At 38.8% G+C, this 26,043-nt stretch overlaps 1 protein-coding gene across 1 annotated transcript in view; it reads right to left on the bottom strand.

Annotated features, from left to right (window-relative positions):
- Positions 1-26,043, bottom strand: part of LOC119414282 (receptor-type tyrosine-protein phosphatase mu) — a 203,234-nt gene that overhangs the window by 121,500 nt on the left and 55,691 nt on the right. The window contains exons 8-11 of the mRNA XM_037681376.1: positions 19,702-20,010; positions 15,813-15,922; positions 9,742-9,943; positions 7,972-8,074 (exon numbers count right to left, since the gene is read on the bottom strand). Coding sequence (XP_037537304.1) covers positions 7,972-8,074; positions 9,742-9,943; positions 15,813-15,922; positions 19,702-20,010 — 724 coding nt within the window. The remainder of the gene's footprint in view (positions 1-7,971; positions 8,075-9,741; positions 9,944-15,812; positions 15,923-19,701; positions 20,011-26,043) is intronic.

Genomic DNA, 26,043 nt, shown 5'->3' with positions numbered 1-26,043 from the left:
TATATATATATATATATATATATATATATATATATATATATTGGTGGGTTCTGTAACCATCTTTCAGATCGGAGGCAATGTGTTCAATAATGGTATTTCCTCTAGTTATTTAACAGTTAATCATGGTGTACCACAAGGCTCATTCTTAGGACCCACCCTCTTTACAATCTACATAGGTAACGTAGGTCAGAGCATCCCTGATGCATCCTTACACTTCTACGCTGATGACACTGTTGTTTACTGTCGAGCTAAAAAAGTTACTAAGGCTTTCCAGCTTTTGCAATCCGAATTCGACATCATCCAGTCAGATTTGTTCCATCTCAAACTTGTCCTAAATGTCGACAAAACCAAAGGGATGTTGTTTTCAAACAACACAGACTCTCTCACTGGTACATTTGCATTTTTAAATCTCTTCTTGGTCTGTTGCCTTCATACATCTCCTCCTACGTGTCAATGTGTGAGTGCAGCTACAGCGTGCGCTCTCATGATATTACCTGCAGTGTTCCCTCAGTGAGGACGGAACTAGGCAAAAGGACCTTCTCCTACTCCGCTCCTGTTTCCTGGAATATCTTGCAAAAAGAACTGAAGCTCTCGACCTTGACCTCTCTAAGTGGCTCTAAACATCTGTTTTTTTTGTTTTTGTTTTTGTTTATTTCCCACTTCCAGTGTTAAGTGTTCTTTTGAAATGAAAATTTATTGATCTTTGAGAGGATGTACTTGCATTATTATGTCATTATTATTAAATTTGTTTAAAACGGTCTCCAAACAATATTATCCTTTATTGCAATGATTTGTGAGACAATTAATCGTCCAGCAAAATTTGTTATTGAGACAGACCTATCCTTATATTCCGTTTCTTTTTATACTTTATATTTTTGCTATTTTTGGGTATCACTGTGACCCTGAGTACATAATTTCATTCCACCTCATGTACCACATGTGATGCGCATGGCAATAAACTTGAACTTGAACTGGACATTTATTGTCTGTTGTCTTTTTAAATTTTCTTTTTGGAGGCAGCTATCATGAGATCTTCCAGTCACTTTCTGCATCATGGCAAAACATCTGTTGCTGGAAACACAAACGTCTGGAGCTTTATCGCCTCCTAAACCCAATCAGAATGCAAGATTATATTATCAAATCAAGCTTTAAGCTGCTCTGCTCTGGTCTGTAGTGCTGTGGATCGGTCTCTCCCTTTGTTCAACTCTTACCTCATACTGGCTTTAAATCTGATTTCATAACGTGTTCAGTTTCTATACGAACCAACCACAGCTCTGGGAAATGAGGGATCTACTATTACGTCATCAAAGGAAAGTTTTATTTCTGCGTCGATGAGTTAGAAAACGTTAACTCTGAATCAGCTGTTTTAGACTTTTAGACCTCATGTTTGTTTACCTGTCTGTTAGCAAAAAATCTTGTGGGCTTTAATGAAACTCTCAGAGGGTCGTCGTTAGATTAGCGTCTAAAGCTGATGAACTTTTGGAGTTAGCCTGATTTAAGATGGCTGTCACAGCCAATAAAGTCAAAGCACAAAAACGGATATAACAGTCATTTTGGAAACATTGAGCTACAAGTTGGTGTGCTAGTAGCGGAAAGTCGTCCTCAGCACATATTCAGAGTTCTAAAAAACAACAAAACTATTCAACTGGTGGCTCGGGGGCCAAACCAGGCCCACGGGTGAGCTCAGTTCGGCCCACCATTGGGTTCCTTTTTAAACAAAACTAGATTTTAAACCATAAAACAAAGTTACTTAATGACAATAACTGCTGGATGTCCAGCTCCTGGATTTCAGTAACTGTGCCCCCCCGATCAGTTTAGTTGAATAGTCCATGTTTAGGGGGAGTGGTGGCCCAGAGGTTTAGGAGGGTGAGCCCGAGTGATCGGAGGCCACAGATATGAATACTGGGGCTGATATATCAAATATTTGAGTGGGAAAGTTGAAGCACCCACATCTGCCTCTATCCTCATTTGCCCCACTGTGGACTCTTGAGCAAGGCCCTTAAACCCCCTCCCCATCTGCTCCACGTGTGTCAGAGATGGCAGTTTGCATCTGCCATTAAACAATGACCAAATCTACTGAGAAGCCAAGAAAAAAATAAGAAGTAATAAATAAATGGAGGGCAGCACGGTGACGCAACTGGTAGAGCTGCTGCCTCTCAGCGAGCAGGTCCTTGGTTCAAACCCCGGTCCAGGGGCCTTTCTGGGTGGAGTTTGCATGTTCTCTCCGTGCATGCATGGGTTTTCTCCGGGTACTCCGGTTTCCTCCCACAGACCAAAAACATGCATGTTAGGCTGATTGGTAACTCTAAATTGTCCCTAGGTGTGAGTGAGAGAGTGAATGGTTGTTTGTCTCGTTTGTGTCTATGTGGCCCTGTGATGGACTGGAGACCTGTCCAGGGTGTACCCCGCCCCTCGCACAGTGATTGCTGGACATGGGCACCGGCGGCCCCCGTGACCCAAAATGTTATAAACGGGTAAAGATAATGGATGGATGGATGGAAATAAATGGAGGATCTTTGTTACCTTCTTTTAAGGAATGCTTGTTGTTTTGTTTTTGGTTAGGGAAGTCGGCATTCTTCGATCTTTGAAAATTTTCATTAGCTTAAAATAGATGAGCGGAGTTAGGACCATCAGATTTCCAAAGATTTGTCAGTTGATACGAGATGGAAAACACCATCAAAAGAATACCATTATCATCTTCATTTTTTAGGACTTCTCCTGTTTGGTGCCCTTTTCCACTTCCTATCTTTGTTTTTTTTTTCATTTTATATTTCCAGACAGCGTGAGCACACATGAAGACGAATCACTGGCCTTTACGTCCTGACAGATTTCCAGGAAGTGAGGAGGTGGGAAAAGAGTTGTGTACCTGTAGACCTGTAAAGTTCAGCGGAGGCGAGGCGTTGCTGTGATCAAAGGATGCCTCAATTAGTTTTGAGATGTGGCGGTGCCACGCAGTGAACTCCACTGATGATTTTTCTTTTAAATGAGTTATCCTGAAAGTCATTAAACATTCACAATCTGCTAAACTGAACATCCGTATCAAAACACGTTATTTTCTCAGTTCTTCCATCAGTAAAACCTCCACATTTTAAATATATCAGACGACAATGAGATTTTGAGAAGCATCACTAAGGAGTGTTATCAAAGCTCCCTGCTCAGAATGAACATCTCAAACTAAATTATCTTTTTATGAAGACGCATCTATTTATCTTTTTATGTGCTCACAATGGTAAACAGTGAGTGAGTCCAGCGTACTAATGAGTGGAAGCTCCAGTTCGCGGCACTCTGTTAATTATAATTAGAGCTTTGTAATTACTCCGCTGAAAGAATGGCAGCCTGCGTAAGGCCATCTGAATTGTACCTGTGAGAGAATTAAAAACCAATCACTTTGGCTTCCTTGCTCGGTCTTCTCTGTCTGGCTTGTGGGCATTCATCTGGACAGCTGTGCGTTCGGTAAACCTGAGCTGACAGGCCTGACTAAAGATCTCAAGGCTGGACTCTTTAAAGCACTCCGATGAGTTGATAGTGGAAAATTGAGTTTTACAGCGAGCTCAAGTGTTTGTCAAACCCCTTTAGACAATGTAAAAGAGTTCACCCACTCACTCTTTGTGTTAAAATTACAAAATGCAAATGAAGAGACTTACGTGAGACAATCTGTGTACAGCAATAACTAAAGGTCGACTAATATACTGTAGGTGTTTTAATGGCTGATCTATACAAATCTTTAAAGGCTAAATATATAATTAAAAAAAATTCTTATCACATTATGTTGAAGGCAAAAGCAAGAATGTTTATGCCAGTGTCTGTGTCCTTGGGCAAATTATCGTATGGACAGAGAAATAGACAGATTTTCCTGCTCAGCTTCCTTTGAAGTCTGCTGGTGTTGTGCCACAAAAAGCGCCCCTGTCATTAGAGGTACCTTAGTAGCAAGATGGCCACAAAGACGTTATCCTCACATGTAACAAAACTGTTCAGCTCACAAACGTGCCTGCCTGAAAAAAAGGCAACAATTTGACTAATTAATCCACCAACTGATCAACATTAGTACCTTCTCCAATTAGTCAAAGCATCAGTATTCAGTACCGTACTTTCCGCCATACACATCACATCGCCGTATAAGTTGCATCAGTCCAAATATGTCTAATAAAGTTAAAAAAAACATAAATATGTTGCTTTGCCGTATAAGTTGCATCCATTATGCATCACCACTGATGAGTCGCGTTTGTTACGCATCACCGCTGATAACCTGGAAATGTGGCCCGGTGTTGTGCAAAAAATCGATTGGCTGCCAAATGGCGGCCGCGAGAGCATGAACGCCAATACTTTAACAAGAATTTAACAAGATTAGCACTTAAAAACAATTATTTGTTTGCTTGAAATTATAGCAAAGGTGTGTCTCATTAGAACTTTTCCTTAATAAATGCACTTTCATGATCAAATCAGCTGCATTGCACCTGGGTGGCGCGGTGAAATGCAGCTGATTTGACATTTGCTCCAGAGTGAGACGAAGGTGGCTTAGTATGGCAAGCCAAGTGTCTCATTAATAACCACTTTTACCTATTAATCGGGGATTTTACTCAGGCACGTTCCATCGGTGTGGCCATGGAATTTGGACATTTCGGAACCGTTTGGACCAACACAGACTCAAGGTAGACGTCATTAAGTTCTGCCTGTCCCTGAAACAACTGTGTGTTTATCTGAATTTGGCTCCCCTGGCTGCCCTTGAAGGCCATCTTATCTGAATTCGCCTGGAGAACATGTGATCTGATGCAGATAAAACCAGCTGAATAAACACTGTCATCATTTCAGGACTCTTGGATTCTCAAAGGCGTTACCCTTGGCCATTACCCGACATACCTCGAGAATGTTTACGGATCTCACCAGAGGAAACTGGCTGATTATTCCATCCTTTTTAGAACTCTTACAGTGCCCTCGAGAGCGTTCATAGACATTGCTCACCGCTCTCGTTGTCTCCCCCCTCTGCGGAATGTCTATGTCACTATGTGCTTGTTTGTGCGAGGTGTTTTTTAATAGAGATTTTCTTCTCAGCCAAGAAGAAAGAGTCTGATAGGAATTTTTTTGCCTCCAATTCCTACATGTGTCCAGTTTCACTATTTTTTTCTGTCTAAACAGATCTCACTTGTAAATGAATCTTCTAGGTGACTTATCCGTCTAAATAGACGTTGAATTGAATGAATGAATTAATGAAACACTTGGCTTGCCATATTAGTTGAGAGCCCTCTAGTGGCTAAAAATGGTAGTGTTCAATATTTTCCATGTCAGAATGAATGAAATAGTCAGATCTCAGCCAAAAATTGGCTTATAAATATGGGGAAAAAGCAAATACGTCACTTCACTGAATAAGTCGCAGGCGTGCTAATTTATATAAAAAAAAACCCTGCGACTTAAACAGCGAAAAATATGGTAATTCTTATACTGGACACTTTTATAATGTGCTTCTTTAAAATATGCATTTTAATGTGACCAAGATAGTTATGATCCTAACAATATTTGCAATTCATATGAGATGGAACAAATGAAAAAGTCCTAATATAATCGGCGCTTTTACAAATTGTGTCATTCTGCAGAACATCCAGGTGTTCAGAAGAATTAAAAAATAAAGTGGTGTTGACAATATAATTGCTACACATTTATCGTTGTATTTTAAAATCTGTTTTATAACTGAAAGACTCAAAAACTCAAAAAAATTACTTTATTTTTTATTTTTTATAAATTTACCTGAATGCATGGCTTTAGTTGTCATTAAAGTAGGTGAGACAACACCTCTAATAATTCTACACATCTTTAAGGAGCTACAGTTTTCAAATGGCCTTAAATGTTCAAAACAAGCTAACTGCACTGTGTTCAACAAAGTGGCAGTCAGTGAGAGCCATTTAAAATGTGATATCCATTCAATTCAGTTCATCAGTGAGGAGAAAGCTTTTTAATCATAGTTTAGGTTTTAACCAGGTTCTTCAGCTTATCAACACTGGTAAACTGTTGAGTAGGAAAGGTGCTGGTATTTATTTATTAAATTAGACAATCTGCTGGATTCCTCTGAACAGCTGATCAAATGTCAAATTAATCCAGAACTGCAGTGGGAGTCTGTGCTTCAATGTGACTACAGCTCCGACAGGTGCTGCGTTGAAAAGGATGCAGAGATGTAATCAGATTGCCTCTGCAAAATGTCACGCAGCTGATCTTTCAAACTGGTCACCAATATGTCTCGCTGCTGTCTGATAAATGAAAGGACGTGAACATGAAAAGCGTTGTTATGAGTCGTCATTAGCGTTTGACTGAAAATCACATTCCATTAAAGGCTTAGAAATAATCTAAAATCATATGTCCGCCTGACATCCGCCTCGTGACACTTTCATCTTTGAACCTGGCCCAGTGTCGAGTAATAAACAGTCAGAGCCCTGATCGGTCCAAACGGTTTAATTTATGCCACAAAAACTAAAAACAAAAGGCTCGTGCATCTTTCGGCACTTCTTGAGCTCACTAATTGTGTGAATGCTGAGTGTGCACTATTGTTTTCCTGTTTAGAGTCTCTTTCACACTTTTTCTTTCTTTCTTTCTTTATTTATTTATTTGTGCAATTGAATTACTTCTGTAAAGTTTGATTTTATTTCAACCCTTCAAATATCTGCTTAATCAAGAAAAGGGTGCTATCAATTATTTCCTGCGGGATCAATAAAGTTCTTATTATGTGACATTTAGTTTTTGTAACTTTTACAGTTTTCATTATATTTAACTTTATTAGAACATTTCCATAAAAACTACCTTAAGTTCAATACAAAACTTTGATTTTTTAAAATTTGCTTCAGCATACTTGTTTTATTTTTTGTATTTTTAAGATACTTTTAGCTTTTAGCTACCATTTTGTTACTTCTTTCTTTTAGCTACTTTTCGGCTACTTTTAGCTAGTGTTGTGTCACTTTTAGCTCTGCTATCCTTCTATTGCTTTTATCTTTTAGCTACCGTTTTGCTACTCTTAGCTGTTGTTTTGCTGCTTTTAGCATTCAGCTTCCATATTGCATCATTTAACATTTAACTACCATTCTGCTCCTTTTAGCTTTCAGCTGCAGTTATGCTAATTTCAGCCATCACTTAGTCTCAGCATTTGTTTAACAAATTTTAGTTACATTTTTGCTCATTTTATGTTTTGGTTATTTTGGGCTATGCATCTGTTTTGATATTTTAGCTTGGCAATTTTAGCTACTATTAACTGCTTACCTTCTGTTCTGCATGTTTTATCTCTATAGACTGTTTTAGCTTTGTCAGCAAATTGCAGCAAAGCTCAGCAGCCACACAGCATTTTCACAGAAAATAAGTTTCTATAGTTAATAACCAATTGCTTGGGTTGTAAATTAAGCCTGTTTTTATTTCTGAAGCAAGGTAAGCTAATAAAATAATAAAACAAATATGACTATGGAGAGACTATAGGAGGAAAACAACGCCTGAAAAACTCCTGCCAGATGGGCACAGTGGCATTTATGAGCCAAAATGGTGACTTTTGTGCAATAACTTGGCATTTAAACAGAACAGCTGTACTGCTTCCCTAATAATGACTAATACATGCTGCAGCGAGCAGGCAAAATTCCCTCGGTCCCCCAGAAGCCTGTGGTGGCTGAGGGTGGGCAGTCTGGCACATAAAAGACATGTAAAGGGAAGAGATCCTGAAGGTAGCCTTGGCTGCACCGAGCTTTGTTCTCATCTTCAAAGGCGAAGCTTTTTTCTTCCTCAGGATCAAAATCCACAAACAAATAAAGCTCAGATGTGTACAGTAAGGCGCCAAATTCCCCGGCAACTTTCGCTTCCAGTGGGGTATTGATAAAAGTGAGCTCTTTGATATATATTTTTTGCTTTTTGATGGTGGTTCTGTGTGTTTTATTGTGCTGCTTTGTTTGTGTTTTTTTTTTTTTCCTCCTCTGTGCTGGATTTTACATGCCCTTATTGTGAAAGTCATACCTGACGGGAGCTCCTCGGCTCTGGGCGGGCTTAAGGAGAACAGTGACCGTGCTGTCGGTCTGGTTCAGAGAGGTCTCGTGGTCGTAGGCTGGCATGGAGGGAGCTGAGGACAAAAACACACAAAACAAACAAGCAGAAAAAGATTAAAAGAGATGTCCTGATGCATGCTCAACAATCCAGGTAGAAAAATTTAACAAAATTACGTCAGGTCCTCTGGACAGATTTACAAATAAAAAACAAATGTTGAAACGTTTCGTCTTTTATCCTAAAGACTTTGTCAGTCTGAAACGCTGCACTAAACTCAGTCTTATAAATAACCCCTTATCATAGTGGGTCAACCATTTTGCTGGAAACAGCCAAAACTAGCTGTTCACAAGATAAAGGAGGACCATGAGCCTAACGATCGATCGTTAGTGCCCTGATGGTCAATTTCCATCAGGGCAAGATGGCCGCTTGCCATTTTTTGAATCCGTCCAGAGGACCTGACTTACTGTAATTTCCGGACTATAAGTCGCTACTTTTTCCACACGCTTTGAACGGCTTTGGCTGCTGCGACTAATTTATGGATTTTTGTTTTTTGACGAGCTAACGAGCTTCCTGCCACCAGAACATTTAACCTCATCACACCCCGGCACTCACATAGCTGCCCATTACACATCTCTCCTGGGGGGTGGGTCCTCAGGACTCAATGAGACTACCTGTATAAATAAAGTATTTTTAAAAATCTGACCGATGAAATTACCAAACAGGTCACAGTGGACCAATGAAACGAGGAGTGGAGGAGAGAACGGGGAGGGGGAACTTGTGCCTCTCCCTGTGGGCACAACAAATTATTCGCAGCCACTCGATATCAGTGTGAATCGTGTATTAACGTGACACTCGAAGTTCGGTGGGAGGCTTGGATGACTGGTGGCAAGAAATCGTTTACTAAAACTGGCGGCATGCAAAGAACAACTTCTGCTCCAGTCTGCCAGTGGATGCTGACAGAGGAGCAGTTTTAAAAAAATCCTCTGCAGGAGGATGATGAAGATATTGATCAATGACTTCCTGGTAGGCTATTGTATTATTATTTTTTTTTTAACGAGCTGTGTTACCGGCACTGTTCAGAAAAAAAAACAAAAAAACATTTACTGTACGTATTTGTGTATGTTACCGGTACATATTTAATCAAAAGTTAAAAAAAATTTCTGCGTAAATGTCTCACATTACAACATGGACACCCGCGGCTTAAACACAAGCGCAGCCTATATATGTACAAAATTATTATTATTGTTTAAAATGAGTGGGCGTGGCTTATATTTGGGTGTGTTCACTAGTCCAGAAATTACAGTCATTTATTAGATTAAAAGAGATGGTCATTTTGGACGTGACGTTCTGTTTACTAGTTATCAATAGTTAGCACCTTATCAGCTGTGACATCTGTGACAAAGACTTAAATATCAAGTAAAGGACAGAAGTCTTTGTCTAGTCTAGGCTAATAGCTAATACAAGGTCCTTTTTATGTATTTAGTTTACTAACTATTGATAATGACTCCATAGAATATCACTTCAAAAATGCCTAGATTATTCCTTTAACGACACACATAAAAACCAAACAAACCATTGGTTCTATGGGGCCTTACACGACTTTTGTTCAGTTACAATTCAGCAGAAAAGTTGCTCAATTTGTTAAGTAAACAAAACAAATAATGAAAGACGGCATCAGCTTGCAGTGTATGAACACTCTGGATCATTCACACTCTAGCTGACCTTTCCTTTGACCCTGCTGACCTGAAATCTTGGTAGTGAACTGGGTTATGACAGGGGGGCCATAGCCCTTGGCTGTGCTGGCACGCAGGGTAAAGGAGTACGTGGAGCCCGGGTAGAGGCCTGTGAACATGTGGGTGGTCTCGTTGCCCAGCTTCACTGCCTTCCCGCTCTGGTTGGATAGGTCCAGCTCGGGGTCAAAGGAGCTCACCGCCTTGTAGGAGATCTGGCATAAACAGAAAATGAAAATTCTCTTATTGGCCTTCTACAGGAACTCTGGTTCAACTCTGTTCTGCAAGAGGACAATTTGTATTCATGAAGTAAAATCCTTTTGCATTTGAAAAATTCAAGCAGCTCCAAATGGTAAAATATTTACTGGATTTACTGTGTTGGGGTTTTAAATCTCTTTCATGGTTTTGTTATCACACATTTCCAGTCTCTCAACCCTTTGTATTCCTCTTATAAGCTTAAAAATCATGAGGAAATAATAAAAGGCGTAGGTATGATGTGCTTCCTGAACCAACTTCCTGTTTAGATACATCATCTAAAAAACTGCAATCACTTAAACAACATAAGACTTTGAGCTGAATTTGAACTGTGAAACCGAATATTGCCACTGTCAGCATAAGCAGACATTGTTTTTGCTCATGTCTGTTGGCATGTCTGCTACCAAGATATCTCGTGAACCACTAAGCATATTCAATCTTTTAAAAAGTGATCCTCAAATGTACATCTTCTACTCAATACCTTGTGAAGACAGTCCAATAGACAGTTGCTACAACTAATTGACGTTAGCCAACACTAATTCAGTCCATTTTACAAGTATTGAACACATTTTTTGTGGTAGTAGCTGAGATTTTTTCACAACATACTGTATACCGGATTTTCCGCCGAACATGTCGCACCGCCGTATAAGTCGCATCAGTCCAAATATGTCTAATAAAGTGGAAAAAAACACAAATACGTCGCTAATCTGTGTAAGTCGCATCTATTATGCGTCACCACTGACAACCTGGAAATGTGGGCCAGTGTTGTGCAAAAATCAATTGGGTGCCAAATGGCGGCCGTGGGAGCGTGCACGAGAGGACTTTAATAAGAATTTAACAAGATTAACGCTTAAAAAAATGTATTTACTTGCTCAAAATTATAGCAAAGGTGTGTCTCAGTCCAACTTTTCCTTAATAAATGCAATTTAATGGTCAAATCAGCTGCATTTTAAAAGCCGATTCACAAAAGTGGTAGCGTGCAGAGGAAGGACTCGTGCATTTCTTATAAATTTAACAAGATAATCGCCTAAAAACAATTATTTGTTTGCTCATAATTATAGCAAAGGTGTGTCTCAGTCTAACTTTTCCTTAATAAATGCACTTTAATGGTCAAATCAGCTGCATTTTAAAAGTATTTGCTGCCTCGGTGCTATGGGAGTGTGCAGAAGAAGGAAATCAGCAATTAGGAACGCTGCGCATTTCTTCGAAATTTAACAAGATAAGCACCTAAAACAATTATTTGTTTACTGACGGTGTGTCTCAGTTGACGTTTTACTTAATAAATGCACTTTAATGGTCAAATTAGCTTCATTTTGCCGGGGCGGCACAGCGAAATGAAGCTAATTTGACGGTTGCTCCAGTCATGATGCTGGAGCTGGACGAAGGTGTCAGATTATGGCAAGCTGATTGTGTCAATAATAGCCACTTTTACTTATTACACGACACAATGGCATGCCATACTACTTGAGTGCCATCTAGCGGCTGAAAATGGTGGTGTTCAATATTTTCAATGTCAGAATGAATGAAAACGGTCATATCTTAGCCCAAAATTTGGTTATAAATATGGGTAAAAAAACATAAATATGTCGCTTCAGTGTATAAGTTGCAGGGCATGTAAATTATACCAAAAAAAACTGCGACTTATGGGCCGTAAAACATGGTACTCTAAATGTTGCATCTCATTTTTATCACATGATATCAGTGACAACTTCATGGTCATTTTGGTTCATGGTTCACCCAAATGGCTAAAACTTTGTCATTTCTCAACACAAGGTGGTTTTAGATTGAAGTTCAGGCTTTAAAGTTGAGTGGCAGTTTACATCCCTTCAAGCAATGTTCATTTATTATACCATTTATATGATTTGACTCAATATTCTTATTGCTGGAAAGAAAAATGTGCAAATATTAGAACGTTTTGCAGATTAAAAGCAGAAGCAAATAAGTTAACAAGCAAAAAAAAATAGCTCTGTGCAATTGGGACTTTGTACCAAAGTTAACACTTCACAATCTTTAAATGTTTGCTGTATGTTTGAGCATCTAACTCAATGTCAACTGGGTTCTGTGTTTATTTCTGAAATACATGTGGTACAAAAAGCCCATCAAGACCTGTTGTTAAATTCCACGAGTTTTTGTCGTAAAAGCAGCGGCACATTTTAGAAGAAAAGTTGATTCCCGCTGGTGGGTTTTAAGGAGAACGCAAATACTCTAATGTATTTCTCCTCCATTAATAAACAGAGGGAGCTCTGGAGGGAAGCATTAAGGTGAGTGTTTTTGTTAATATCCATTCTGAATAATTTTAAAGTCCTACTTTAAGAAAATGCCTCTGCTCGTGAGGGAAAACCTCCATTATAATTCCAATTAAGGGACACAAAAGGAATCTGGAGTGCCGCATAATTTATGTCCATCAAGTTTTGAAATGCTTCAAGGCTTTCTCATTTAGTCTTTGTCTGTGAAGTGAGTCTGCAATGCCAAAACCCAATATCATAACATTGCAGGCTAAAGGAGTTTGAAATGACTTGTCGACACCGGGCATGGGAAGGTTTTCACAACCATAATGGAACTGACACAAAAGCTGATTTGTATAGGCAAACGAAACTGGACTGATTGGAGCACATTTTACAATTATTTATTTATTTATTTAAATTTTTCTCCAAGTCACATTTCCCATAAGAGATATAAGTCAGATTCTAACATTTGTACATTTATGTAAATTTAAACAAGCGATTCACCAAGGACCCTTGTGGCTGAGGGGTTTGAATAGTGAATGTTTTGTAGTTTTGGAGAGGAGTGTTTTTTAGGACTGGAATTGAACTAGTAAACCTTAATGTTTTTGGTGCAAGATACTCAAGTGAGTGGGAGTTATACTGTGTAGAAGAACAGGTATTTTTTTTCTTGTCCAAGGCAGAGCAGAGTGACGAATCCTGGTTAGTGGAGGGAAACATTTTATTCAAGATTAGGTACAATGGCACTGCCAGAGGGTGGCCAATGGTGGCCTTGGCCCCAATAGATTATTTTCACATTTTTCTTTCTCATACTAAAATTTTTTAGTAAAATAATATGAACGCTATAATAAATGAACATTCCATGAAGGGATGTAAATCGTCCCCCAACTTTAAAGCCTGAATCTTACTCTAATAAAATATTATGTAGAGAAATGAACACGTTTTAGCCATTTTGGTGAACCATAAAGGCCACCTGAAACATTTGAGGAAACTATACTTTTAAGCAATACAAAAACAAGAAAGCAGATTTTCTTCAAATGATAGGGCTAGTCTGTTTATATTTATATTTATAATTATGGTGGTGGCCATCTTGTTTTATGACGTGGCAACCCAATTTTTGATGGTGACCTTGCCTAGGTGCAGCTACACACTAAAATGGAAGTCGGTACCTCGCTTATTTTTCAAGTAGTCATGCTCACACCACACACGGATGGATGTACGGTGGGTATTTCCAATTTCTCCTCCTTTTAAACGTGTTGACTCCAAACATTGATCAGATGCAGCTGAACAATGACACATTATTTTGGAGTTTTATTAAAACATCTCCAGTGGTTCATGATATTATTTGCTAACAGAGCGGGTTGACTTGAATCGATAATGGCAAAGTTTAATGTAAGATTCTGCACCATTTGTTAGTGCATGTGTATGGATGACCCACATCTACTGCCACACTAACGTATTTTTTGAACTATAAGACGCACTATCAGTGAACGGGTCTGTTTTCATACATAAGGTGCACCAGATTATGAGTTGCATTAAGCAAAACAAAACAGTCAGATAAGTCAAACTTTATTCAACTCATTCACAATAACCACATAAAATCAGTTCGAGCTCAGTAAGCACAACCAGAATTAATACATAAGGCGCACCTGATTATAAGGCTCACGGTCGATTTTAAGTGCGCCTTATAGTTTGAAAAATGTGGTAAAGACGACTGAATTAAAGCCATTTTTGTGTTAGCTAAAGTTGCTTGTGGCGACCATCTTGAATCAGATTGACTCTACTCCAATAATTGGTGATAAGTTCATTAAAATTCACTTACTGGTTCATGAAATAATAAAATGCACTCAAGCCCACATTTCATGGTGCCTGGTGATGAAGACATTGGGTTTCAATGAAAATGTTATTTGTGCTTTTGCGTGTTTATTTTCTATATTACAAATCAGTTGTTTGTAATATAGTAACACTTTTTAAATGGGTTTTGCTAAATATGCCGGCAGAACTTGGATTAAATGAAAGTTTCAGCTGAATGATATTTTTAAAGATCTGGACTTGTTTTGTGAAAAGCTGCCAGTAAAACTACAAGCTGGAATAAAGAAAGAGTCTAAAGTGTTTCACACTTGTTACATATGTTCCACTCCGAGATCTCGGATCATCTACAATCAAAATAAAATCTCTAAAGCAAGATAGAAAGAACTTTTGGGAAATAGCTGCAGATTATCTTGAGTATTTCTACTGGATAAACAATAAGATAAACTGAAGCAGAACACTCACCTTCCTCATCGGTTAGTTTATTTTAAATTAATTTAATGTCTACCTTGACAATTCCTCTAAAACGAAAGAAAAATGCAATAAAGTGCATTCAAATCAAAATATGCCAGGATGTCGGTGACCTTCAGTATTTTTTTTTTTTAAACATTACAACGCTGTTAAGGCTTTTAAAGATAGAGGTAATTACAGCAACACATGCATATTACAGCCCGGAGAGGGTCTTTTATAACGTGAAGCACATTTGCTTCAGGACAAAGAATTATGAGCAAACCATGACGAACAGCAAAGTGTCACGAGCTCTGAATGCTTTTACCTGTACACTGAATTTTTTACAAAGACAAACAATGAAAACATGTTTCTCTAAAAGCAATTATGCGTACAGCAAACATCCCGTTTTTTTCAGCACTTTGTTTTCTTGCACTCTGCTGACACTTCCTGCTATACGACCGTGTAGGAGCTTAACGCTCACTACACACTTGAATAAACAGAAGCTTTGAGAGAATGTTTTATTTTTCCGTGACCTCATGGCGCAGCGGTTAATAGAGCAACCTGTGGAGCAACTCGGATTGCATTTCCGTCTCTGTTTAATCTGCTCTTCTTGTTAAAAAATGCTGTCAGCGAGAGCAAACAGTGACAAGAGGAATGATCGACTGAGGAGGATCAATCTGTGGGAAAAGCCGGTGGATTATTTCCACCTTAAGCTGGTTAAGGTCAGCGTGTACATGCGATATACTCCAAGTCTATGAAGGGACTGCATTATTCAAGAGCAGAGCGGCTCCTGGACAAGGTTAGAGGAGGATGTGCGCAGCCATATTTCATGAATTTGGATCTGTTTAAGGCGTATTTCAGAGATTTCTTTTCTATCTGAGGTCAGGCAGGTGGCAGGGCTTAATGTGAGCTGGATCCTGCTGGAACAGGATCCTGGAACTCTCTTATTTTGACAGGGTGCGTTCAAAGTAACTGTTTGCTTGAATCTGGTAACGCTCAAGCTTACTAATAATAAATGTATAAATATGAATGCCTTGAACAGATAAAACTTATAATGGACATGTAAACTGAAAATAATTACATAAACACTCATTTTAGGATGCTTGAAAGAAGCAAAGTATTTACAAATGTAGGTAAACCTAGATGTTTAACTACCCATTAAAATACACCAAAATGCAGTTGCAAGTGTTTCACGTTTTCCACCCACATTTTGATGTGGAACCAAACACCCGCAATAAAAGAGGGACTACTGTACATTTGAACAGTAGTTGGGCTTTAGTACTGATGCTCCATACTATGCACCATGTAGGATAAATTTACACTCCACTCGAGGTCTTTGCTGTCGTACCTTGTACTGAGTGATGATCCCGAACGTCTGCTCTGGTTCTCTCCACTTCAGGATGATCTTCTCCTCGTAGGGACTGCCTTGAATGGACTCCAGTGGAACAGCTCCCGGGACTGTGGGAAAGCAATGGGACAATTTTCAAACATTATTAAAGAGTGAATGTTTATGAAGCATTCACTCTATTGAGATCCATTTTTATTACGTACTTTTTTCTGCATTTTCTCATTCCACAACTTTTGAGCTATTTCAACAAATCATATCAAAACGTTCAGCTCTTTCAGAACAATCCTGCTATGACTTTTGGTATTTGTGCAGCTTTAGCTTTTTTAAATATTTAGCCTTTTCTGCCACTTTTTGTCTCATAGGAAATGAATAGAGCTAATTTTACATCCTTCAAATCTTTAGATCTGTTTACAACATTTCACTGCTCCTTTCACATGTTCTGGTTCAGCTTCTTTCAGCAAACATTTGTTCAGTTACTTTCAGCTAATTTTACTATTTTTTCAGATGTTTTGTGCCCCTTTCTGATTCTTTCTCATTTCTGTGCATCTTCTAACTTCTTTCTGCTAATTTCAGCTTGTTATGCTCCTTGCATTTATGCAATTGATTTATGCTTCTTTATGCATGTTTAGCTAGTTTTCAGCTGTTTTTGTTGTGCTAATTTCAGCTTTTTTCAGATAGTTCCCACTTTTTGTGCTCATTTCTGCTTCTTTCAACCTAATTAGGCAAAATTATGATCTCTCTACTTCCTTCTGGTAATTTAAGCTTGTTCCACCTTTTCAGGTACCTTTTAGCGTTTCTTAGCTAATTTCAGCTGTTTTCAGACAAATTAATTTTTTTGTGGTAATTTCAGCGACTTTCAGCCTAATTAACTTCTTTCTACTAATTTCAACTTGTTATGCTCTTTTCAGCTTATTTCTACTAGTTTCCGTTTTTTTCTGCTATTGTTGCCACTATTGAGCTGTTTTGGTGCTAAATTTAGCCTATTCAGCTAATTCCACATTCTCTGAGCTCATTTCAGCTCCTTCCACTTCCTTCTTGTCGATTAAGCTTTTTCTGCTATTTCAGCAACTTTTCAGCAATTTTTTAAAGCTAATTTCAGCCTTTTAGCTAATTTCCTAATTTTTATAGTAATTTCTGCGTATTTAAACCTAATTCAGCAAATATATGTTCTCTCAGCTTTCTTCAGCATACTTGTTATTCAATTTCAGCTACATTTCAGTATATTTTAGCTAATTTCAGCTACATTTCAGCAAGTTCTTCGGCAATACGCATTCACGCTGCATTTTCGCAGGAAATTCAATTTCTCTAGTTTTATTCTGTGTAAGTTGTCAGCTTTAAATCATGTAAATACATGTTTCAATTTAACCGTTTGAATATTACACAATATGTAACTTTTCATTCAGATGAGAAATAAAAATATATCCACGGCTATGACGCACAAATGACCAAAGAAACAAGAATGAGAATTTGTGCGGTTATGTGAAGTCATTGCAACCTACAGAAAAACGCTGATACATATTTGACATCAAACTGAACACTCTTTGAAAGAGTGAAACCACGTTGGAAATAAAGGTTTGCTTGTAATCCTATTTTTACAGCAGTGTTTACATGTGCGTGATTTGGCCCGTTAGCCTCTCATGTGAATTACTTTCATTCTGAAAGTGGGGCAGAATGATGCAAATGTTGTTTTTTTTCTCCAAGATTTATCTTGAACAACTACAACACCCTGTCTGTAAACGTTCCCCCTGGGAAGCTAAAAACACCGATTCACAGACATCAAAAGCAGTCAGATAGCACGAAGCGGTTGCCATTTTCAAGTTTCCAGCCACAGATATCTGAACCAGACGTGACTCTCTTTTCGTCAGCTGAGTTTGTTTGTTATCTGGCGGCCAGAGAGACTTCTAGGTCATTTCCTGTGTCTGCTGAAGCAACACAGAAGGGTTTTCATCCTTGGAGAAGGTGCAACAACTATACAATACATGTCTAACTCCAGCTCTTCTGAAAAAAAAATAAAAAAAATTCAGAACTTTTGATGGCTTTTTGTCAGGTGAGACGTATTTCCTCTCCACAGTAATCAAAACTTACAGCCAAGCACGTCTTTTTTTTAAACTGTGAAGGAAAAAAGAACTTGAGAATCAAAGGTAAGCGTGTGACTTCTTTCAGTAAATTCATCAAAATTACATTTTATTTTAGTTTGCAACTCTACAACAATGTGGTTAATTAAAATTGAAAATCATTTTAAAGTAATTTTGGAAGTTTGATGCATGTACTTGCCAACAAATATTACATACAGTATTCTATGAGCACTCGCGACTGATGTTTCTGTTAACGTTTCATAAACCACATTACTGATAATTTCTTCTTTAGGAAAAGAGTCAAACTTCTGTTTCAAATCAGAAAGTCTGAAATCTTGACTTGAAAAGTTTGAAGTTTTTCCCATCAAAATGTAACATGTCTAAAAATGTCTAAAAAAAAAGGTACTAAAAGCTGCAGAAGTAAATTGTTTATTTGTGCTTTTTGTACGTTGAATGTCATTAAATTTATTGCACGTGTAGAATTTTAAAATCATTATAACTGGACATGTTGCTACAATGCTTGAATAAATAAATAAATGTAAATATGTTTATGGCTTGTATTGCTAGTAACAGTTGCCCTGGTCACTAAGAACAACAAGTAAACTCTACTTGTTTTTCAAATTACAACCTTCGACTGTACATCAAACATCATGTCCTGTCTTTTTCTACTGTTAACAATTGAAGCAACAACAGGTTGATTGTGTTTATGCTTTTTGTTTTATTCCTATTTAACACAAGGTCATCAGATCTGATTTAATATTTCATTGTTTCTAATTATGTTTTGTGTTTTTATATTTTTATTCCATGTGCTGTAAATATATCTTGTTACTTTTTATTTGATGCAGTGATCTTTCTGTTAAGCACTTTGGTAACAGTTTCTGTTTTAAATGTGCTCTATAAATACATCTGGCTTGACTTGACAAGTTCATGTTTTACAGAAGCTGCCATGTTGTACCATTGGAACCAGAGTTAGGGATGTGTGCTTTTAGGCCCCGCCCTTCTCTGCACTGAATCATAGTGTATATACAGTATATATATATATATATATATATATATATATATATATATACATACACAAATCCTACATATTAAGTTAAAGTGTTTAAACATTAATTAAAAACACTAAAACAGTTTTGCTCCGAGTACAATAATGTCGAAGGTTGTAAAAAACTGCATTTTAAAAAGACTACATGTGCTTATTAAAGATATAGTTGCTTTTCAATCTGTTGTATTTATTAGCTCTATGGGTAATGATTTAGGGGCAGCACGGTGGCTCAGTTGATTAGAGTTGGTTGCCTCTCAGCGAGAAGGTCACCGGTTCAAATCCCGGCCACAGACCTTTCTGGGTTTAGTTTGCATGTTCTCTCCATGCATGCGTGGGTGTTCCCCGGGTACTCTGATTTCCTTCCACAGCCCAAAATCATGCATGTTAGACTGATTGGTAACTCTAAATTGCCCCTAGGTGTGAGTGAGAGAGTGAATGGTTGTTTGTCTAGTTTGTCTCTGACTCAGTTATGGACTGGAGACCTGTCCAGGGTGTCCCCCGCCTTTTGCACATTGACTACTGGATATGGGCACCAGTGACACTGTGACATGAAAAGGATGAAACGGGTAAAGATGATGTATGTATGTATGTATGTATGTATGTATGTATGTATGTATGTATGTATGTATGTATGTATGTATGTATGTATGTATGTATGTATGTATGTATGTATGTATGTATGTATGTATGTATGTATGGATGGGTGGGTAGGTGGATGGGTAATGCTTTAACATGCTGTGAATGTTTCACTTCACTGAGTTTGACTTACCGTCCTCATCAGTCTGGACCTCCAGCTCAGTGCTCTCTTTGACCCCCTCTTGGTTGCGTAGAACCAACTTGACACTGAGGTTTGTGAAGGGTGTCAGGTTGAGAATGGTGTGCTGAGGATCACGGCTCTGAGCAACATAACACACCTCCTCCCGGGTCTCCTCCTTTCCAGCCACCCTGGAGCGGTACTGGACGGTCAGGTTGTAGCTGTGGCACCGAGTCACATTGTAGCCCAGCGGCTCCCAGCGTATGGTCACCTGCTTGGACTGGATGTCAACGACTTCTAGCCGTCGTGGGCCATGCATGGGCTCTGGAAAGAAATAAGAGCTATGAACATCAATATGGAAACTGACAGGAAGTGGAAAACGGCTTCAGCAAAAACATGGACAACAATGTCAAGACATGTTGTCTTTGGCTGAAAGAAAATTTTGTACTTGTATACCAAAACAAGCGGTGCCTTTGATTTATATTGAAACGGTGTTTTTCAAAGCCACAGCCGGATGCTAAGTATTGCCAAATCCCATAAACGTTGATATCTTGGTCTTACAGTTGCTTTACAAACTAAAAAATAAAACACCCCAGGTCTGTTGATGGAAACCCCCAGCAAGAGGTGTATCATCCCTTCAGAGTGTGTCGTTCCTCAGCCTCTTCTGCCTTTTCCATTTGGACCAGAGGAGGTCAGATATTAACACCACACTGATACAGAGTCAGCCAGCCTGTCAATCCAGGCAGGAGACAACCCCCACTGCCATCATATCACCTCTAATCACATACTCTGCGTCTCCTTGCTTTCTCTTTAGGACCTTTTTTTCTACTTTCTCTTCCTTCCTTCTCCTGTCTCTCCATATGTTTTCTTTCCAATCCCATTCTATCTATCTCTCTTTTGATTATCCTCTTTTTCCATTTCCTGCTCTCCTTCTCGTTCCTCATCTGTGCATTCTGCCCCACCTCCATCTCTCCTGGCGTCCTTCCTATGAGAGAAGAGCAACCCAAGCGCAAGGTAATGGGATCAATTTCCATTCCAGGTTAAATTTGCAGTCCATTTCTCTGAAACTTAACACTTTACCACCTATTAGGAAGAGCCAGAGCTCAATTTCCTTGTTCCCCAGGAGACACAGGCCAGCGATGCGGAGGTAGCCACAGCAGCCATGTTTAACATTCTGGAGGTGCATCTGTAAAGGGTAGACTGAACCGGAGCTCCAGAATGCTGTTCATTTCACAGATTGTGTGAAAGCCATGGAAAAAAAACAAGCGATAATCTGCAAACAACACTGGGCAGCTTCCTAATTTGATTCAGCAAAAGGCTTCAGTTTCTGAAAGCACCTATAGTGGATACCCAGTAGGAGAACAGGGGAGGGGGAGAGACGTCAAACGAAGCCTTTCAACTGCAAGTGCAAGTTAGACAGAAAGGAAAAGAGCTCCACACTGAATTAACGATTGAACACTTGTAGATTTCACAAGGAGAAGATGTGATATCTCTTGTGCTTTCATAGAGCAGATGAAATAGCATTAGAAGAAGAGGAAGGGCTGTTAAAGACAGACTGGGAAAGGAATATATGTGCAGTATTATAGGGCATGAAGAATATAACAAAGGAGCCAACTGATAATATCAGGAAAAAAAAACACACATTTCCAATTATAATACTGTGCCAACTTTGCATGAACTATACTTATAAGAAAACAAATAGCTACAATTCTTGACTATGTACATACAGTTTGTCTTTAGGCTTTAAAGTAGATTTTTTCTTTTCCAAAGATAAATTGCTCAAAATTCAGCTCTTCTATCATTGCCAGACGTTTGTACGCAATCAGCCATACAGCAGTCACTGTAAAGTAATGTATGTAAAAGTGAGCCAGCTTCACACCAAATGTAAACTCGCTTTTCAAAACAAACATATTCAGACAATAACATAAAAAGATTTTGCAACAGAAATAGGAAAACTAGTAATACAAAAACAGGCCTTTCTCCAATCGGTTGCAGTGTTGGGAAAAGCCATCCAGAAAATAGAAGTTTAAACCCCTTTATTTGTGGAACTATCTGTTGGCCGCACTCAGTAGGCAACGGTTACACTAAAAGCACAGAGAATTGCAGGGTGGCCAAGCACAGAAATCAAATTAAACCAGATGCTCTCAAAGTGACAAACGCACCAAAGTGTGAATCTCAAGCAGACGTGCATGAACGGCTGAGAGGAAGGCCCATTTCTGAAGCGTTCAGGGAAAATGTCACACTTCCGTAATTGTGGAACATCGTAGTTACCTTCAACTGCACCCCAATCCTGGTCAATGGAGAGATGCCAAAATGGTAAGCACTTGTGCCAAATATAATCATGGAGAGAAATAGTCCATGTTGAACAAAGGCAAAGAAGACTGACATAAAGGAAGACTGACTGACACATTAATTTGTCTTTTTATTGGCGGAGAAACGTTTTTGTTTGAGCTTGAATGCAGTTGTACTTAGAGTAATAACGGCCATTCGGTAAGCAGCTCTCATGATTATTCTGTCCTCTCTGTCTGGGGTTTGGTGGAGAAAAGGCTAATTGTTATTTGCCCTCGTGGCTCCCTGTAGTGCAAATGCCAGCTGTCTGAGGGAGGAAACTAAAATGTGACGATCTGCGGTGGGTGCCCAAGCACAACCTGCAACCCATGACTCAGAATGACATCATCTGTTTGCATGCTCAACATGGAGCCTCTACTGTTTCACAGCCTGGTTTATTCTAAAAAGGATGAATGAGGAAAAACAACTTCTTCCCTTAATCAGAAATTATTATCTCTAAATGCTTTGTGTTCTTTTTCAAATCCCTTTTGTGCAAGAGAAATTGAGGCAATGCTGCCATTTTCAAACAGGCCCATAACGCCATGAATGACAACTGATGAGATGAGCCTATTACCCCGGACTACTGCGACTGCTAGTTTGGTTTTATTAACCGAGCAGTAAGAGGCTTAGTATAAACACACACACACACACACACACACACACGCTTGCACGCAGAAATCACAACAGCAAAAAACAGGGCTATCATAAAAAAACCCATCCCATTTTTTTCTTCTTTTTACCAATTCCTGTCAAGCTATCATACACTAAAGGCGACATTGGGGTGCAAGTACTGAAAATATGACTGTAATATCTCTCCAGTATGGCAGATATTTCTAGTGGAATAGAGTTATAAAAATGCCTATAAAAGCATCCCTTGGAGCAGGAAATTACTGAGGTCTATCTCATGTCAGGGCACACGCAGAATGAGCCAAGTGCTGGACGAATTATCACCTGGCCCACACTCGCAGACATAATTAAATCATTTTGAATTTGACATTTACATAAAACTTTTAGTGACTTTTTATTGCCGGTACACTGTGACATTTAAATAAAAAGTTTTGAAAATGATCAGAGATTTAATATTATTATTATAATTATTATTGCTAATTTGGATGAGGCCCTGCTTACAGTGGAACATGACTTTATAAAACATGAAACAAAAGCACGACTACGGCATATTGCAACTGCCTGCACTTGACTGGGGGCTCCAAATGGGGCACTTAGCCCCTAGGTAGAGCAAGACATTAGTCCTGGATGAAAGGAAACAAATTGGGCATGTCTGGAGCACAGCCACTTTACTGCCAGACGAAAGTGTGTGTGTGTGTGTTTAAGGAGGGACAATGTGTGTTGTCTAGTGTGTTTACAATCTTATAGGAGTAAGAGAGTTTCTACATGTGTGCACAGCAGTGCACGTCTGGTTTCTCGGCATCTTTCCGGCTATACATACAGAGGAACGAATTACTTATCTGATGTTCCTGAGGCTTCGCAGTGTGCAAGTCATTCGGAAAGCCAGGATTTTATCAGATCTGCATCGATTGAAAGCAGAAAGGCCTGGTGCTGGTGTAGGCTTTCATCGCTCGGCTCAGGAAACGGACCCAAGAGGAAGAAATTTCTGCCTCCCCAATGATTAGAAACTCCCAGCAAGTCAATGTGGCTACTGAGCCTGGTTGCCATCTCATCAGGATGGAACTGTGCTGGGGTTGAAGAGGAGGAGGAGGTAGTGTTTGTTATTTTGAAGGGGAAAAAATAAGAAGCCTGGAGTTTAACAGGATGGCACTTAGATGGTTGGATTTGTTTCTTGGGAATGTCAGCTTTCGAGATCGACACGTAAACAACGTGACATCGATGAAGATTATATCTTGGTTGGAGAAATGTTTTCGTGTGTTCCAGTCCAAGGAGCGAAGCCTGGTGATGCCTTCACTTATCTGTATCTTTGCTTTGTGTTACACACACTGTTTTGTTTGAGCCGAGCAGGCTGGGAGATGAGCACATTTGTTTGCCTCTTTCTATTACATCTCAGTGACAGTGCTGCGACCACTGAGGTAATGACATGGGTTTCACACTTAGGAAATCATTTTCATATCCCAGAAAAGCGAGCGATAATGATAGCTTTTGATAACTGACAATCAAAGCTCCATCACCCTCCTAGAGTGCTCGTCTATGCAATCCTCTGAAGGAGGAGAAAAAGAGGGGGTGGGGTTGGGGTAAGGGTGGTGGATGACAGGGTGAGGGTTATAAAAAGAGATGGGGGAGTCAAGTTTCCATTTACAACGAAGCAAATGCTGAGAAATCTTTTGAAAAGCCACAAAATAAAAACATGAATTTGACACTTTTTCATTAACTGGTTTAATCCAATAGAAGGTGGCAGTATGGCTTACATTGCTTGTTGCTGTAATTCAATTAAAAAAAGCCATTGTCCTACCAGGAAACAAAGCAAACTCAACCACAAAAAGAAAACTGAGAGGTCTTCTAAGACGATTTACCTTCAGCTCTAGGGATATTATGTCATATCTAGGATGATGCTTGGCTTTAATGCAAGTTTATTGCATACAGTCTGAAACTACAAGCAGCGGGTGAGTCACAATATTTTACTGGTAATCATTGAAAATAAAGAATTTTCTACACACCAGTTCAACTAGCAAATACATCATACATATTTTTATGTAAATTGATACGATGACTGTATTTGGCATGATTAATTTCATAACAAGCACAATTTTTATGCTTGTTAAGGAAGAACAACAATATAAGGCCAAGTAGCCCTGTCTGTATTACCTACTCGTAAACAACAGAAACATTGGGACTAGGCCTGTCATGATAACAAATTTTGCTGGGCGATTAATTGTCTTTGAAATTATTGCAATAAATGATAATATTGTTTGAAATTTGACAATAATTAGTAATTGCTAAATTTATGAAGAAATGTTAGTTAATTTTTATGTGTAGTACCTCTTTTGATCACTGGATGGCAGTATAAGGCTGTTTGAACCGAAGGATGGATAGTAAGGGAGCGAGCAGCGTTTCTCTTAAAGGAAAATGGGAGGGAGGCCCTTTGATGTGACATCTTGTTACGGTTTTTTGGTTCTCAAAATGAGAAACCTTGGTGTGGTTTGAGCTCTTCAGTATAGCATTTTTCACACAAAGCTTTTAATAAAAAAATCAGTAAACAAGTTCTCAGCTTCTTTTTGCAGATAAAACTTTTTACACGAAGGCACGGGTTTCAACTGTGAATTTTTGGATATTTGACAAGACGGAGGTATTTTCCTGAGGTTGGCCGGTTAGCTTAGCTCGGAGCTTAGCTTCTTAGCTTAGCTGCTTTTAACGAACCAAAAACGTGATTTTTGTATGGTTAAAACAGATCTTAAAGAGAAAAGGAGGGGTCAGTGAAGAGCACCGGAGCTGAGCCGTGTCGTCAGTTGAAAGAGAGAGACACGAAGAAACGATAAAGCCAATAAATGAAAATGAGGTCGATAATTTTAATTTATCATGCGATTAATTGATTTATTATCGCGGCAGGCCTAATTGGGACACCAACAAATGATGTGGTGAACACATTAAATAAAGGGATTGGACTAAGTGGGAAAGGATGAAACAGGATTTTGTAATGACAAGCAGTATGTCAATGTCCCCCATTGCCGAAGGATTTGAATACTGAATTTTTCTAGTTTTCAAGATGTGTTTTATTTGAAAGGAATTGAACAGGGAATGCAAGTAAATAATGTTTTTGGTGCAAGATATAAAAGTATATAGGTGTTACACTGTGTATGAGAATAAGTAGTTTTTTTATAGTTATCTGTGGCGTCGCAGAGTGACAAATCCTGGCAAGTGAATGGAGCCATTTCATCTGTCACCAGATGTAATGCTAGGGGGTGGCCAATGGTGACCTTGGCCGCCATAGATTAATCTTGGCAACCACACTGGCAACCTCAATCATTTGAGGAAACTATACTTTTAGGCAAAATGAAAACTAGAAAGCATAGTTTACTATGTATATACTGTATGTGTATATATATATATATATATATATAT

Source organism: Nematolebias whitei, chromosome 9 (assembly GCF_014905685.2).
Source record: "Nematolebias whitei isolate Nwh7 chromosome 9, NemWhi1, whole genome shotgun sequence".
Lineage (NCBI taxonomy): Eukaryota > Metazoa > Chordata > Actinopteri > Cyprinodontiformes > Rivulidae > Nematolebias > Nematolebias whitei.
The sequence above is the reverse complement of the archived record's forward strand: the minus strand, read 5'-3'. Positions and strand labels throughout refer to the sequence as shown.